This window comes from Leptidea sinapis, chromosome 31 (assembly GCF_905404315.1).
Source record: "Leptidea sinapis chromosome 31, ilLepSina1.1, whole genome shotgun sequence".
Classification (NCBI taxonomy): Eukaryota; Metazoa; Arthropoda; class Insecta; order Lepidoptera; family Pieridae; genus Leptidea; species Leptidea sinapis.
In genome coordinates this window covers 6,848,326-6,867,067 of record NC_066295.1, presented here as the reverse complement: position 1 = coordinate 6,867,067, position 18,742 = coordinate 6,848,326, and the positions used below count along the sequence as shown (strand labels likewise).

Below are 18,742 nucleotides of genomic sequence, written 5' to 3'. Positions count from 1 at the left end.
TCATATTTATATATCATAATTATAAGACCACACATAGGTATTTGACACCTTTGATTAGACGAAAGTAGTTGGTTGAGGCGAATTGAACAATTGAAGAACAACAAGCTTACAACGCTTGAGGTAAAAACGAAATCATTTACTAGCTCAAGCAATATCGATTACTTACAGGAATCTGCAATATTTTGAGTCTTCGACGTGAGCTGAAATTGTAATAATAGTAACAGATATTAACTCTGATATTGAGTTGATGCATTAATTATAAAATATAAAAATGGTAAGCATCAAAATGGGATCCATTTTAAACATTGTTTCATTTTGACACTGGTAGCATACCAGTAAAAACTCAGTAACGAAATTCACCAAAGCCAATTAAACATTATGTATTATTATAAATTTATTATATATTCAATCAAAACCAATCATACAATCAATTGGTCACATAAATTACAATAATATTTACACAATTTCCATCAACAAGCTCTGTATGGGGTACTTTATTAATTCCGGTACCTAATTTGTTAAATATTTTTTCTGGGTCGTAGATAAAATCGTAAATTTACACTCGTTTTGCATTTTTGAACAAATTGCATAGAAAATAGATATTATTATATTGCCTAAAATTACCATACTTATTGCTTCTTCTTTTTATTTTTAAGGATTTTCTTAGGAGATAGAAGTGATTTCAATATTTTTATAGTAATAAGAATAAATGTTAGGATAATAACAAAGAATAAAGACAGTATATCTAATGCGTAATATTGGTAGGCAGGTACTGTAGCTGCCGGGCTCGTAAATGTAAAGTTCCTGTATCGTGCAGCAAATTCTGTCCAGAAGACAGCGCTATCCATCGCTGACACCGGTCGATCACGCCATGCTTTCGAAAGAGATTTCACCTTGCTCCTAAATCTGAAAACAAATAACAATTACTTGGCCATAATTAAAGTCGACTACCTAACGTTATTGCAATAAACAGAGACTATCCTTATAAAATGGCTTATATGCTAGAGAATTCCCGATCTTTCATGACAAAAGAAAAATAAAACCCAACCCGTACGAGCTTAAGTGTTTTCTTCTACGCTGCAGAAACCCGGACTCTACGAGAAAGGGAGAAGAAGTGGATGCTCTCTAGGGATATGGATGTTCCTACCATTTAGTTATTCGCGATAGGATGTTCCTTCATATTATGTACTAAATGGTGGATGATGTGTATGCATCCACACGGCAAGGATGAAAATTAAGATTCTAGATAGGTCATTCTTACTCTGGATCAAGAATGGTCTTGAACTTTTTCAAGAGATTTTCTCTGTTCAAATCAGCCACTTGTATTTGTACTCCGAGTCCACTTTCTTCTATAAATTTTGCGTTAGCCGGTTGGTCTCCAAAAATGGGCATGCCAATAACAGGTACTCCATGATGAATGGCTTCTGTAGTTCCGAGTAGTCCACAGTGTGAATAAAACGCCAGTACCTTTGGGTGTGCTGAAATAAAGTTGAATTTATTAACTTACAAAAAATGTGTTTTCTTTTTCCATTTATTATAATATTATATAACTTTTTTTGGTAATATTAAATCATTTTAAGTAGTAAATATATCATAATCAGTTGTGCTAATTGAAGTTAACATTTCGTTTGATGGATGGTTCTGTATTTTAGTAAACTTTATACAGCATTACTATTTATTTTTATCTATTAGTACAGTACCTTAAAAAGGCGAATTAATTTTATTTAGCAATTCCAAGTAAAAATCTCTTTTTGTTATGTGTTCTGTATGGAACATTTAAATAAAAAATGTATTAAGTATTTATCATAACATAGATATCTTTTGACGATAGGCCGCTAAAGGATATCGTTGATGTATACAGTCGCAGACAGACTGACAAACACGACCTGGTAATAGTTCTGTCCTATTATGTAACTATTCTATGAAATAGTCTTTTAAGCAACTAGGATATTACACTTACTGCAGTCCTAGTCGGTGCAAAGAGCGTGTTTTCTGTCTGTCTCATTTACGGGTATTACTGAAGACAGAATAGATTTTTAACAGACTAACATTTTTAGAAGTGGGAGAGTCACGCTGCCGTCTAATGACGTCAGCACAATCGGGCCAGACTCGTCCGGGTTAATTACCACACTCGCACAGAATACCGGCGTGAAGTAGCGGCCTAGTGCCGCTATGTTTCGCATAGGTTAGTGTCGAGAACCGGAGGCCATCCCTTCCCCCCCCCACAAATTATGAGAGCGGTCCGTAAAAAGATATTACCCCAGGAGGGTACCGTACCAGAGCCGGAGGATCCCTCCCCGAGCACTCTTGCTCGGGCCGCCCTTCGTATTCTGGGGTGGGCACAGAACCGCGCATGACCGAGGACAAACGAGGCAGTAACACCACGGCACCCCGCTCCACGCTCAACGTGGACTTTTGCAATATCAGGGGAATTCACTCCAATTTAATCGCCGTCCACCACCACCTTGAGAAGGCGCAGCCGGCCTTGTGTTTCCTTACGGAGACGCAGATATCTCGACCTAGCGATACGTCATATTTAACGTACCCCGGGTACAAAATTGAGCACAACTTTTTGCCTCATGCCGGGGTATGTGTGTACGTTGGGGAGGATATCTGCTGTCGCCGTTCTGTGCTGCGTTCAAGCGGCAATTGACGACGTGCTTGACGCTGAAATCGTTGTCTTGGGTGATTTCAACGGGCACAATGCCGAATGGCTTGGATCACGTACCACAGACTACGCAGGGCGATCTGTGCATAATTTTGCATAGGCGTATGGTCTGTCCCAATTGGTTGAGTCGCCAACGCGGCTCCCGGATGTGGATAGCCACATGCCGTCCTTATTAGATCTTCTGCTGACTACACATCCCGATGGTTACCAGGTCTTTGTCGACGCCCCTCTCGGAACGTCTGACCATTGCCTGGTCAGGAGTGTAGTAACTATCCGACGCCAACGTCGCAGACCACCAGCGACCCACCGCGTTTGGCACTACAAGTCAGCAGATTGGGATAGGATGCGTTCCTTTTTTGCATCCTACCCTTGGGGCTTGGTTTGTTTCCCTTCGGATGATCCTAGTGCCTGCGCCATTGCAGTAGGCGATGTGATACTCCAGGGCATGGATATTTTTATACCAAGCTCTGTAGTACCGATCGGTGGCAGATCACAGCCCTGGTTCGATGCGTCAGTTAAAGCAGCATCTGACTGCAAAAAACAGGCGAATCGAACTTGAGTTGCGGCGCTGGGCACAAAGGATCCGAACTGCAAAGTTCTTAAGAGGAAATATAACCGTGCCTCCAGATTTTTTAAGCGGCAAATCGCCCGTGCGAAGTCTAAGCACGTCGTCAAAATCGGCGAGCAGCTTTCCAGTTACCCGACCGGAACACGGAAGTTCTGGTCGTTGTCGAAAGCTGCTCTTGGTAACTTCAACCAGCCGTCCATGCCGCCGTTGCACATGAGGAATGACACCCTGGCCCATACGGCAAAAGAGAAAGCCGAGCTCCTGTGCGCTCTTTTCGCCTCCAACTCGACTCTTGACGACAACGGAAAAACACCGCCGACCATCCCGCGGTGTCAGAGCTATATGCCTGAAGTACTGTTCAGACAGAAAACTGTTAGGCGAGCTCTGTTTTCCTTTGACGTCAGGAAGTCGAGCGGGCCGGATGGCATTTCTCCAATCGTGCTTAGAACGTGTGCCCCTGAGTTGACGCCGGTGCTAACGCGTTTATTCCGGCACTCTTATTCCAAAGGCGTAGTCCCTGACTCATGGAAGTCAGCCCTTGTCCATCCGATCCAAAAAAAAGGAGACAGTTCGGATCCGGCGAACTACAGGCCTATTGCTATCACCTCCCTGCTCTCTAAAATCATGGAGAGCATAATTAGCCGCCAGCTTTTAGTATACCTAGAGGGTCACCAGTTGATCAACGACCGACAGTACGGCTTTCGCCATGGACGGTCGGCAGGTGATCTTCTGGTATACCTAACACATAGATGGGCGGCGGCTATTGAAAGCAAGGGGGAAGGCCTGGCAGTTAGCCTGGTTATAGCGAAGGCCTTTGATCGTGTATGGCACAAGGCGCTCCTCTCAAAACTTCCATCATTTGGGCTTCCCGAGAGCTTGTGCAAGTGGACCTCCAGCTTCCTCACTGGGCGTAGCGTACAGGTCGTTGTCGACGGATATTGCTCGAACCCGAAGCCCGTGAATGCTGGAGTGCCCCAAGGCTGTGTGCTATCTCCTACGCTGTTTCTTCTGCATATCAATGATATGTTGGACACCTCCAACATGCATTGCTATGCAGATGACAGCACTGGTGATGCCGTATACACGGGCCATGCAGGTCTCTCTCGGGAAATCGTCGACCAGTGCCGGGAGAAACTTGTGTCTTCTATCGAGTCCTCTCTCGAGAAGGTCACGGAATGGGGTAAATTGAACCTTGTCCAATTAAACCCCCAGAAGACTCAAGTTTGCGCGTTTACCACTAAAAAAACCCCATTTGTCGTATCACCGCTCTTCGAGAACACTTCTCTTAAAGCCGCGCCTAGTATCGGAATACTGGGTCTCGAAATCTCGAGCGATTGCCAATTCCGTGGCCATCTGGAGGGCAAAGCCAAATTGGCTTCGAAGAAGCTGGGCGTCATCAATAGAGCACGGCAATACTTCAAGCCGGCCCACATTCTAGCGCTCTACAAAGCGCAGGTCCACACATGGAGTATTGCTGTCATCTCTGGTCTGGTGCACCCCAGTATCTGCTCGATCTATTTGACCGCGTGCAACGTAGAGCAGCTCGAATTGTCGGGGACTCAGTGCTCTGTGAACGGCTGGATCACTTGGCGTTGCGTAGAGACGTCGCTTCATTGTGTGTCTTCTACCGCATTTATCACGGGGAGTGTTCCGAAGAGCTGTTTAACCTGATTCCTGCCGCCGAATTTCACCATCACACGACACGCCACAAGTTAGGATATCATCCCCACCATCTGGATATGTGGCGGTCCTCCACAGTGCGGTTTTCAAGAAGCTTTCTCCCTCGTACTACAAAGCTTTGGAATGAGCTTCCTTGTGCGGTGTTTCCGGGACGATACGACATGGGTACCTTCAAAAAAAGCGCGTACACCTTCTTTAAAGGCCGGCAGCGCTCTTGTGATTCCTCTGGTGTTGCAAGAGAATGTGGGCGGCGGTGATCACTTAACACCAGGTGACCCGCACGTTTGTCCTCCTATTCCTTAAAAAAAAAAGACATTGTCAAGAAATACTGTCATATCGCGTCGAGCCTAATTAAATTAATGAACAACAAAAGTAACATGTGGCTGTTGTAACCTAAGATGATTTACGTGTACAGGGACAGTGATTTAAGATGCTAAGCATAATGCGTAGCGATCGTCGACGCTTAAATTTGCTGCTAAACTCGACACAACACACAGTAGGAGGTCTTTCTGTACTTTTCATAACTAGTGAATAAGCTTCCTTGTTACGTTTGACTGCACTGTATCCTGGCACCCACCCCAGCGCCAACCAATTGGACTTACCATGAAGATAAGTGCCTGCTAAGACATAGTTCGTTTTGTCATGTGTAACGATTTGGATCATTTTGTCAATGTTACCGTTAACAAGTACCTGCTGTTTCCGTCAATTAGAAAGCATCGTCCTGACATCAGTAAAAGTAAACCCACTAGAGGCTTCTTTGTGCCACTACGCTTAAGTGTGTGCTAGTAAAAGTGTGCAACCACAAATTTTATTATATTTTGCCTGAAGGGGACGAGTGCAATCGCGGAGTCATGCTGCTTTAAATTTCCCGTAGAATTTTACTGGGGAATAACGAATCACAAACCATCAGATGATCGTCTTACTCTTCTTATCATAGAAAATAAGAAGTGAGTAAAATACCTAATATATCGTTCTGCGGGAACCATTTTGACAAATGAATATTTTTTGGGTTGCCAGGCAAAGTTCCCTCCCATTTCCATAAGACTCTTTGAGGTAATTTAGACACTGCAGCGACGATTTCTTCAATTATGTTTTTAGAAGTCGTAGCTGCTTTCACCATGGATCCAAAACTGATGTAGATTACGCCGTGTTCAGATTCTTCTATGAACTTCAGTATATCCTGAAATGAAGACCAAAAATTAATTAAGTGCAAAATCCTTTTTTTAATGTTATACTTCTTAAGGCGCATTGTGAAAAAATTATGAGAGTGAAATTTTAAGATGCGCGCGCTTCATTGTAACACAAAAGTAACAGGTTGAAGTTGGTTTCTTAAATTTTCTAACGTTTGCGTCATTCGTTATTTTTTTGGTTTCTTCGTCCATTATTAGGACAGGCAAAGGGTTTAAGTCCATACAGCCGTATTCATTATTTAATAATTATTTGTCAAAGCCATCTTTGCATCATTTCTACAAAATTGTTCTTTCTAAAAATGTAGAATAGCACGAGGAATAAATAATTTTAATGATTTTTATTTCGTTAGGACAAAGAAGTATAACTTCTTGCGTGCATACATAAGTACAAACACAATTTTTTTTTGATTACGTAAAGGTTATGGTGCTCGTTCACATATGGCGAGGACTCGCTGAACGTGTAGAGCACCATTTAAGGTGTGGCTTAGTGTGGTTTGTGGCAAACGCTCGTTACCAGTCGCAACTACACAGCTTATTTGAATGGATTTCAAATTCAAATTGGCGTAACTAAAAACCATAACAAGTATTGATTAAGACCCGAATATCTAAGCAATATTTGTTTTCCTTCTTTATTTATCTTCTTGTGTACGTACATAAGTACGTACACATTTTTGAAGTTATAAGTAGTACCTACTTATTATTATTATCAGAGTGAATTTCAATGACGCTCGCGCACATCGATACCCAAATTCGAAATCTGATGTTAGTTGGTCAACTAGACCATTTGTATCAAACTTCAGCCACCATAACCCTTTTGTAACTCATAATTTATGTCCATTGAACCACAACCAATGGATGAAAATTAAATAAATTTCAATATGAATGAAATGAATGAATAAAAAAACTTTGAATAAGAATTATAAAATTTGTACATATTAAAACTTGTGGTAGCACAATTAGGCGATCTTATCGCTATTCAGCGATCTCTTCCAGGTAACCTAAAGTTATGTAGATATGTATAATTGTATAAGTAAAATAAAAAAAATCTAGCTTTCTTCTTCATACAATTTTATTGAATTAATTTAATCATATGTATATTAACGTTAGTGAACTAAATAATGCGGCTTAATAGTATTTTTATTGGGTGTTTAATACCTACTTTATTAAGAAAGAACCATATCTTTCTTCAGATATTTTTTTAAAGATTTTTGTTTTGTTACAAAGAAGTATTCCTACGTGCAAACATAAGTCCACACATACTTTTTTTTAAATCAATTATTTAAGTGTAGAAAAAACGAAGTTAACTCTAGAGAAAGAGTCGATTGCTTTTGATTTCCTTTCACGAATTTTCTCTTCTATTACTAGAACGTAACTTATATTTTCATCTCTTTAATCTTGAATATAGTTTCAATAAAAAATATAATATGTATTTATTTTATGCAGAATCTGCTAATAATAAAGTTTTATAACCTTTGGTCGAATCTGTGGTGAAAGTATAACTGATTAAAGGTCCTCAAGACTCTGCAAGGTGCATGCGCTTACCAAGGATTTACTGTTAGATCTCATATCGTAATAAGCAACATTATAACTTTTTTGGTAAGAAACATGGGACAGACTATATAATTGACATCAGTCTTTGGCCAGTGTGTTAAGATTCAAATTAATCTGACGTTTTGAAGGAGGAAACAGACAACATACTCAGGGTATGTTCCCATATGCACTGCGACCACTGAACAGTGCTATCACTGTAGAAAAATTCGTTCCGTTATGGACTGCATGTGTACTGCCGCAGTACCCTAGGGAAATATATGACGTCATAAATCGCCGCCATATTCTACTGTGAGCACTGGCGTTTTCGAGGTAAGGTACTCGCAGTACTTTGATCACGTGATCAGTCAAACCCACTCGAGTGCCTAAAATTTTATAAACAATACCTACAGTTTAATCCCAAATATTTTTAATTCGACAGTAGTCCAACAACAGTTTTTTTAATGAACTAGAAAACTTTAATACACTCATTTGAATGCTGCGTCAAAAAATGCGGCAGACAGTATACGGGATTGCGTTCCGTTTTAAACAGTAACCAGTATAACTGGCTATAAAGGAACGGCTTCACAGTATACTAAATTGACGTCACACTGTACAGTGGTCGCAGTGCATATCGCAACATACCCATAGTAATTATAACTTTTTTGGTAAGAAATATGGGACAGACTATATATTTGACATCAGTCTTTGACCAGTGTGTTAAGTTTCAAATTAATCTGACGTTTTGAAGGAGGAAACAGACAACATACCTAGTAAAAGTGGGACAGACTGTTATAATTATTGTATTATCATCTTGTTGTCATCGGTCCTTGATAAGAGTGCAAAGTTTCAATTCGAACCTTAGATTCAAACCGATATTTAAGAGTGGGAGAAAATCCTATTCCAAGATTCCGTCACAGAGTTCATAGGTAGTATAGGTCTAGCCAATAAATTAATTGCATTATGATTCCTTCATTGATTCAATGAAGTGTTTTTCGAAAGTTACAGATGTGTACTGACCTAATTTTTTTTATGGAAGAGGAGTTCAAACTAGCGTACGTGATGTTAAGTGATCACCGCCGCCCACCATATAGTATAGTCTTGCAACACCAGAGGAATCACAGGAGTTTTGCTGGCCTTTAAGAAAGGTGTACGCGCTTTCTTTGAAGGTACCCATGTCGTATCGTCCTGGGAACACCGCAAAAGGAAGCTAATTCCACAGCTTTGTAGTACGTGAAAAAGAATTCCTTGAAAACCACATTGTGGAGGAACACCAAACATCCAAATGGTGAGGAATAACTAAAAGTTAATAAAATACTATAATATCTCAAGTAATGCTATTATACGGCTTAGACCCTCTTTCACCATCTTCAGGTAAAGTATCAAGTAGGCTTATTATTAATTATTATTACTAAGCTAGAGGTCCCGGGTTCGAATTCCGGTGGGTGCAATCATTTATATGATGAATATGGATGTTTGTTTCCGAGTCATGGATGTTTATATGATTTATGTATGTTTAAGTAAGTATATTGTATTAAATATATCGTTGTCTTGTACCCATAGTACAGGCTACGTCTAGGTTGGGAAAAGATAAATTGTGTAAAAAGTGTGTCAATATTATCATTAATTAAAGTCACCCATATCTTCACATATGAATCACATGACCGACAAGTTACACTAATAGTTTGATAAATTGTCCCGATAAACTTAGGCTGAGATCTGTGGAGAACTAAGACTTTGTTTACATAAAACTTAGGCGAGTGCGATAAAACGCTAAATTGACTTTTGAATTGGGCGGTCTTAGCTTAAGCTGAGCATGATTTCAGCAGTCAAAATGAAATGAAATTGAAATCAAAAATTATGATAAGCTTACCCTCAGCTAAGTTTTACGTAAGTAAAGTCTGATCAAAGTCTAAGTACGTCTTTTTTATGAAAATAAGGGACGAGACGAGCAAGAAGTTCGGCTGATGGTAATTGATACGCCATACCAATTACAATGCAGTGCCACACAGGATTCTTGAAAAACCCAAAAGTTGTGAGCGGCAATACAATTGCGCTCGTCACCTTGAGACATAAGACCTGTCTTCTACTGCTTCACGGCAGAAATAGGTGCCGTTGTGGTAGTCATAATCTAGCCGGCTTCCTGTGCAAAGGAACTGCCCACTGGTGGTACGTTCTATAGATCTAAGCCTCAGATACTAACGTTTCATATTTTGAGTATTCCGTTGTTTTCTATTTAATATATGACTAATTATTGTAAGCGTATTGACTAATTGAAAAAACTTCAAGCATCCTAGTAATAAACTAAAAAATTAATACAGATTTGAATCCATACTGAAAAAAAAAAATATATATTCTGTAAAATAAATGTTTAGATGCCATGTCTTAATGTACATGTTTCCAGTTCTGTATTTTTTGTAAGTTTTTCATATTGTACTTTTCGAAAAAAGCAAAGATCTGAAAATTGCAAAACATCTCGGATCCGTTTTTGTTATAATGGTAGTTACATTTTAAAGTAAGGGCCTTCCTATATTCTTTAAAAAAAGATCGGTCCTGTAGACGGATTTTCGATGAAACAATAAAATTTCAGACAACTACGCCTTTTTTGAAGTCGGTCAAAAATGTTTTATTTCTTGTATTAATTAACTAGCAAGGAAAACCATATGAAGAGACAAAAAAAAATATTACAATAAATAAAAATATAATCAATATAGAAAAATAAGAATGAAATCATTGGTTGTTTATAAAATAAATTTGTAATCTCTAATTAGATAATTTAATGTTGTTAACCTACTAAGTTAAGACATCACTAAAGTACAAATCAGCACTAATAGAAAATAACATTTTATTGACCTAAATGAGCTTATTATATTATTTACAACATAAGTAAGTAATAAAAAGTATTTGCTTCATTTTCTATAAGATTGGCACCGTTCGTAATAACACAGAATTTGTATATTAGAATAAGTTCTTAATGGAAAGATGTATTATAATTAATATAAATAATCATGCTATTCGGTATAACAAATTTCAAAAAGACTCTTCTTCGAAAAAATATTTTAAAATTCGAAAATAGTTGAGTACATAAAATGCGTTACTTACTTTAGGTAATGGTTTCGGCTCCTCCACATGATATCCGTTTACTTCTATAACGTTGGCAGGCAGCAACGTTGATCCAGTTAATGTAAAGCTAGTATATTGTAATAAGAATTTTATTTCTCGAGCTAAATCTTCTAGCGGCGGAATATCATCGAAGTATTTCGCTAGAGTATTTTGATCATAGGCTTGACAGAAGTACTTGTAGATTAAGTTGAAATATGCGTTGAATATTGTTCTCTCAAATCTTTGGTAAAATGTAGGTTTTGTGCCACCTTCTAGGAAATGGAACGTTACAAAAGAGGGATTGTATGGAATACCAAACCTGCTGTAATGCCATGGCATGATCACATGACTATTGATTCCAACTACAGGTAGTCCGAGTTTGTAGGCGAGTCCAAGAGAACAGTCACTATTAAATTGTTCTGTAACCATGACGTCAAAATGCGAATTGTCCTTCCAAATATTTTGCACATTTTTATCCGATAGTAATACAGAGCAACTGTCTCTACCTGAAGTAACAAGAAACCAGCTAGATTGAATAATAGTCCAATAACCACGTTCAATCGGAAAAACACTTTCTAAAATTTTAGTTTTGCCTGTCAGACTGATGTCATAATAGTTTTTTATAGGTTTGTTCAATGGGAAATGTGATACGACCGTAACATTGTGCCCTCTCGCCGCTAATTCGCGGAGATATTTCTCGAACACAAAGAAGTGACTTTTACCAGGATATGGAAATATTCCTAAAATATTCAAAGACTCCACATTGTTAACACTAATAAACGCGCACAATATTAAAGATATCGGGCCGAGGCACTTCATAATAATTTACAATACACGAGTTGCTCTTATCAGATCCATAGGCCGACTGATTTGATTTTTAATTTTTATTTTACAAACACGTTAGTACGTTAGCGTTATTCGTTGACCGTTGTAACTTGTTAGTTGTTACACGATCTGTGTATTGTGTATGTCAGACATCAGTTTAACCTTTAAGTACATGCGTTCTTTGTGGTAAGTTTTGTTGTGGGATACAGGCGAGGCTTAAAACAACATACCTTCAAGACAGCCCTCTGTGCACGCTCCACCAAGAGAAGGTGAGATTTTGCAGCACCACCCCATGTCGTAATGCAATAATTCAAAATAGTTTGTCATATTGATATTTGATGGATGTTACTTTCTCAATGCAGCGAATACCAGCTGAGATTTGACCGTCATTTGGTAAAACAGTGATTTGTAAGTAGTCTTCTTCTTTATAGTTGTGCATAGAGAAATGGATCATTTTAGTTTTGGCTACGTTTAAGGTCAGCCGGTTTTCTTTAAGCCATTTATTAGCAGCGTTAAATCCATCTTGAGCAACACTATACGTCCCAGACAGCGTTCCGGAAGAAAATACCAATGCTGTATCATCTGCGTAAGAAAATATTTTTCCATTATATAATTTAAGATTGCATAGGTTGTTTACGTATACTAAGAACAAGCTTGGGCCAAGAATGCTCCTCTGAGGAACGCCATATTCAATGGTAGTTTCAGAACTTGTATAAGGCCCAATCTTAACACATTCGGATCGACCGGTTAGACTGCTTTCAAACAGGAATAATTGGTTTCCTCTTATACCTAACGAGTCCAGTTTGGATAGCAATATCGAAATCGAAACCGTGTCGAACGCTTTCGCAAGGTCCAGAAAAACAGTGCTACACATTTCTGTTTATCGTCAAGTTTTCTGACTATGTGATCCACTAAATTGTGTACAGCATCAGCAGTGGAGCAATTCTTCCTAAAGCCATATTAGTTTGCAGACAGGAAATTATGTGACTCTAAGTACTTAGTGAGTCTAATATTAATAATTTTTTCCAGTACCTTAGACATCGCAGGCAATACAGATATTGGTCTATAATTTATAATATGACTTTGATCACCTGATTTGAAGGTTGGATAATAGCCCTTTTAAAGCCCGAAGGAAATATTCCCGTTTTCAGGCTCATATTACATATGTAAGAGGAGGGATTATGATGCTCTTGTGCTTCTTCAAGAACCCAGAATAGATTCCGTCCCAGCCCATAGCACTATTGTTTCTTAATGATGTGACTACGCGTTCGACTTCGGATTCGTCGGTGCTGAACAGGACAAAAGAGTTGGGGCATAGAACGGACGTGTGGTATCTCGCAGCAAAAGCACTATTGTGTATTTTATCTACCAGCTGCCTACCAATATTTGCATAGTAAGAGTTTACCTCATCAACACTAAGCTGTCTGTTCTCCTTTAGGCACAATAGGTTTTCAGCCGGGGACTTCGTTTTACCGGAGTTGGTAATTAATTGTATGGTCTTCCATACTTGCTTGGAATTGTTGCCGGCTTATTGAAATTCAAGTTTTTCAAATGCAATTCTGGTTTTTCATAATAGGTTAATGCAAAAGTTACGACATCGCTTATAAGCAAGTCTTAGTGTTTCGTTTGCTGGTTCTTTCCTCACACGTTTGTAAAGTTTGTCTCTGTGACGCATACACCTCAGTAAACCTGGAGTAATCCAGGGTTTAATGGGTCTTTGTCTTCTCGACAATTTGATAGTTTTACCAGAGATAGCGTGGAGAATAGCGTCATATAAATGTTTTAGCGCGATATTAGGATCATCAGAGCTATATACAGACTTAAAGTTTATGCCGATTAGATCCTCAGTCAGCTTATCTTCGTCAAACTTTATTATTGAGGTTCGACAATGTGATATTTTCTTTTTCAATGATATCGCAGCTACAATAGCAAAATGACCAGTGACGGTCGACTCGACAACTAGTATTTTAATAGGTAGATGACTCTTCAGGTTGAGATGATCGAGGCAAGTTCGATCATGATTTGGAAGATTATTACCAAAAAAAAAGACCATGGTGGGCCAGTACTTCCATAAAGTCAACCGAATGGACATTTGACTACTCATTTGAAATATCAATATTAATGTCACCCGCAAGAATTATACTACTGTATGCCTTCAGCTGCTGAAATAGGGTGTTCAGTGATTGTATAAATCTGGAGGGGTCTCCGAATGGGAATGGTCTATAGACGGCAACTATAGCTATGTCAATACCCAAAGTAACTAATAGACAGTTAGAGTCATGTATAACTGGTTCCGTGACAATTACTCGAGTCAGTGTTGATTTGGTATACACAACCACGCCGTTGTTCTGATTATGTGTAATTTGGGTTAAGTTATAGTTATACCCATCCATTAAAGGAATAGTGGGATTTTGAGATAATCGACATTCAGTTAAGACAATAATATAAGGATAGCTGTGAATCCTCTCAATTAAGGTTAAAAGTCCCGGAAAATTTGCATTAATACTACGAATATTTTCAGATAGTAAAGTGATACATGAACTCGATATTGTTAATAACAAAAAACATGCTTCGGCATTGCATTGAATAGCATCACAGAAAGTGATGTTAGTAAGGTCGGATAAAAAGTCACAAGCCGCCGCGAATTTTAATTGGTATAGTTCCCGAGGTGAAAACACAAGGTATCTTGATAATACTCGCCAAAATGGTATTTAGTCGCAGGTGGAGACACAAAATAGAAATGTTATCGTTAGGTTAAATTGTAGATAATTTAACCTTTATTGAGCACAGTGAGGGCTCACAGAAACAAAGTATCAGAATGTAAAATTTGTGTAAGTACTTAACATTTTTGTAACAGTATGATACTGTCGATAGTTTGTAAATGATTAAGCGTATATTATATGGTTGATCAACGGGAAGACGGTGGAATATTCGGGGAAAACATGTATTTAGTATAAAAGTGGTTAGTATGAGCTGTTTGTGTGGAATCTAAGTGTGCGTTTGAGTTGAAATTTTTGACAAAATTATTTTAAGCCAAATGCTTACTCACTTTAACACTTATAAGTTACTTCATATAAAACAATTTGGCTTTACTAGGGGACGCTTGATTTGTTGTTTTAAGATGTAAATAATACAAACGTGTAACTACAGAAATAATTGCTAATTCTAGTTACTTTTGCAGTTTCAGTTGATGTACTTGGTCTTTATTTCTAATCATAATAAATGGAGATTGGTCGTCCTTTCTGACATACACTTTACCATAGGCTGTCCAGCAATACTTGTAAAGTCCAGATCGGGTTAGGTCTCGGGCGAGGAAGTGTAGACGGGACGCCCTAGGGGTTAAATGTTCAGAGAGGAAAATGGGATTATCCTCATTGGTTTAAATACCCAGTTGTTTGCAGGATAGTTTGGATTTGATAGTTTATCTTGTATGCCTTACCCAATTTCAGGACTTCTGCCTTCAATATTGTCGAACCGGTTTCCACTATTATAGGTGCGTTACGTTGTTCGTTGCTCTTATTATGTGATCTATATAATATATCCTTTATATCAGATTTGGAAATGCTGCAGTCCAAGTTGCGGGCGAGACACATTATCATTTCGATGAGGTCATCCTAAGTTCAATGCTTCGCCTGGGCACATTCTTTACGATGAAATTCGATTTGCGGTTTCCTATCTGGATTTCCTCAATTTTTGTCTCCAGCATAGAAATACATTTTTTGTCTTCTTTGGCTTGTCTCTCTATTAGATTAATTTTCTTATGGAGCTCTTCGTTCTACCCAGTCAAAAATGCAATAGAGTTTTCTATGCTGACGTTAGACTGTTTAATTTCTTTAAGGGTAATATTAATCTGCTGAACCTCTCTGCCGTGCTGTTTTGTAAAGGTATTCAGCATTTGTCGCATTTTCCGCTTCAATTCATCCAGCTGATTACTGATAGAGTCATCCATTTTATTCCTAGTTCTATTGCGATCAAATCATAATTAGGTGGTGTCTTGTTGCCTTTCCCCATCAAGTTAATATCCGTATCTGATAGTGATTTATCCATATTAGGTGTTGAAAATTGAAGATGTTCGTCAAAAGTTAAAGTTGATGGTGGAGATCGTTCACCTTTAGGCATATTATAATTTACTTTCATAGCATCTCCAATCGAAAAAAATTTAAAACGTCAGCAGAATTAAAGCAAAACGTAAAAAAATTAAGCAAAAAATACAAAATAAAATGCACAGGACTGTTTTGTGGCTGAACCGGACGCGATCTCAGGTCTTGTGCTTAGCTTTCACGATGTTATACCATTCCTCCACGACATCACTTTATGCTTTATTGAAATTATAGATAAGTTGACACATTGAATTTACTCCCTTGAGTCAACAGCTGTTTTTATGACCATATAAGGTAAAAAGTGTGTTTCAGTGCACAGAAAGGTGAGTCACAACACGTTGATTGATAACTTATGTTTACCAATGTTCGAATGATTTTCAAAATGATTGCTTGTTGCACCACTTAATATTGTCACCACTGATTCTACTTTTCACAGTTAATTGATCTGATAACGATGTAAAATAGGTATCTGAAAATTAGTAATAACCGACTTTATAATTTTAGAAGTAACGAGCACAGTGTCTACGTCTGATCCGCCGGGGGGGCGCGGAGGGGAATGAAATCCGTGTATTGCCCGGGCCTGCACAATCGCCAGACCTCAACCCTAAGCAGCACGCATGGGAAATGCTCCAGCGACGTGGTTTGAAGGACTTGGACGGAGTGGCAACAACCCAACAGCTGAAGGATTTGCTACAATTGCATTGGGAGCGAATACCGCAAGATAACAAAAACAGTCTCATTAATTCAGTGAATAATCGTTTCCGACAAGTTCTGAATAGCAGAGGAGGCCATACTTTGTATTAAATTATCCTATTCTTTCACAATAACTTCATTTTCTTTAGAAACTTCATTTTTTTTAAAAAAATGTTTAGTTGCTTATGTACCTTAGTTTCTGCAGCATTTTCTAATATTATTAATTTCTGTTATTAAAAGAACTTATAAAGACAACAGCTGTTATTCTTACATCATAGGACCATCATAAAAATATTATTTAAAAAATAAAATACAATGTTATAATGTGAAAAACCATCCTAAAATTTAAATGAGTTCCTACATGTTGCTTAGACATTTTTGATGTCTGTTTATACGCGTTGTTTTAGTATTGTGTTAGTATTTTTTAATATACGACTACCTACGATTTCGCACTTCCAGCTAATTTTAGTCACAAAACACTTTTACTCTAACGAAATCTATGGTACATATATATATAGATTGGTCGAGTAATATTATATATATATAAACACCTCTTTGCACACTTAGTTGATCCAGCCACGACCTCGTACATTGCTGACTCCGCCTTTTACACCAATATTTAAAACGGGACTCACTTCTGACCCGAATAACTATCGCCTTGTTTCAGTGTTGCCGACCCTAAGTAAAATTTTTGAAAAAATTATTTTATGCCAAATGCTTACTCACTTTAACACTTATAAGTTACTTCATATAAAACAATTTGGCTTTATTAGGGGACGCTCGACTACGGATGCAGGTGTTGAACTCATCAGGAATATTTTTGAGGCCTTGGAGGAATCACAGAATGCACTTGGTATCTTCTGTGATTTATCTAAGGCTTTTCATTGTGTTCAACATTCAACGCTGGTCAGGAAGCTATGCCACTATGGTATAAGAGGATCTGCACTCGATCTTCTGATCTCATATTTAAATAATAGGATTCCGAGGGTCGAAGTGATTGGCAGGAGATCTCCTGGGACTTCTCTTGATATGGGGATACCACAAGGGTCTATTCTTGGACCCTTCCTCTTCCTAATTTATATAAATGATCTACCTAACCTTGTAGAAAAAAAACGCAAGGTGGTATTGTTTGCGGATGACACTTCACTTATATTCAAAGTGAAACGAAGACAGAAGTAAACAATGCTCTATCTGACATCGTGTACTGGTTTAGCGCCAATAACTTATTGTTAAATAGTCATAAAACCAAATATATTAAATTCACCGCGCCAAATTTAAAAAATGTAGATGTGAATATTTTATTAAATGGAGAGGTTGTAAAACCAGTGGAATCTGCTGTATTTCTCTTGATTCCAAATTGCAGTAGGGCCCCCATATTGAAGGATTGGCGAATAGGCTTAGTTCTGCAGCATATGCGGTTAAGAAAATTAGACGGTTAACTGACATAGATACTAGTTACATATTACATTTAGTTATTTTCATAGTATTATGTCCTATGGTATATTGTTATGGGGCAGTGCGGCCGATATTAATACTATCTTTGTGCTGCAGAAGAGGGCTATTCGCGCGATTTATAACCTAGGTCCTAAAGAATCATTAAGAGAAAAATTTAAAGAAATAAACATTTTGACTGTTGCTTCTCAATACATTTTTGATAATGTTCTGTATGTTCATAAGCACATTGAGGACTTTTCTAGAAACTGTGACATTCATAATGTTAACACGAGGAACAAACATAAACTTGTTATGCCTACTACTCGGTTGGGTCAAGTTAGTAAGTCTTTTGTTGGGCGATGTATATGCTTCTACAATATGATTTTATATTTAAAAAAATGCCCCCTGAGTTTCTTGCGCCCATTCTTCTCAGGTCTGAGGCAGTCTCTTTTGAATGAGTAGTTTTTGACGTTCACTAAGTGATTTTAAATCCTATTTTGCATAAAAATATTTGAATTTGAAATAACTTGAATCCAGTTGCGTATTTCTCGGGCGAAATGGCAACGTAGCATTCTATTATGCGATGTTGACAAATGTATTCGTCGATAGTACCTATACTCGACAAATAATTTTTCAACAATTTCATGCAATTGTGGATCGGTAACGGCTAATTTTTTTAAATTCACGAAAACTTCTTGACTCTGACTATATTTCAAAAATCAATCACTTGTGTTGATTCATTTATATACTCGTACTTCCAGTAATACTTGTTTTGATACCAATAGGTACCGATATCTTAAGTGTCGATCAATAATGAATTTATTGTAATTACTCTGAAATCTGAATATTTTATATTCGCAATGCTTCATACTTTGTAAGATCCGCCTCGGTTGTAACGGTGGAGGCACGGGGGAGCACCGTACACCGCACCACGCACCCTTTAGGCCTCGGCCTC

General features: G+C 38.0%; 1 protein-coding gene across 1 annotated transcript; it reads right to left on the bottom strand.

Annotated features, from left to right (window-relative positions):
- Positions 1–376: 376 nt before the first annotated feature.
- On the bottom strand, positions 377–11,595 carry LOC126974094 (UDP-glucosyltransferase 2-like). Its single transcript, XM_050821500.1, has 4 exons — positions 10,736–11,595; positions 5,877–6,096; positions 1,262–1,478; positions 377–906 (listed from the first exon to the last, which is right to left on the bottom strand). Exons 1-4 carry the CDS (start codon positions 11,552–11,554, stop codon positions 630–632), a joined length of 1,533 nt encoding a protein of 510 aa, XP_050677457.1. The 5' UTR covers positions 11,555–11,595; the 3' UTR covers positions 377–629.
- Between the last annotated feature and the right edge of the window lie 7,147 nt (positions 11,596–18,742).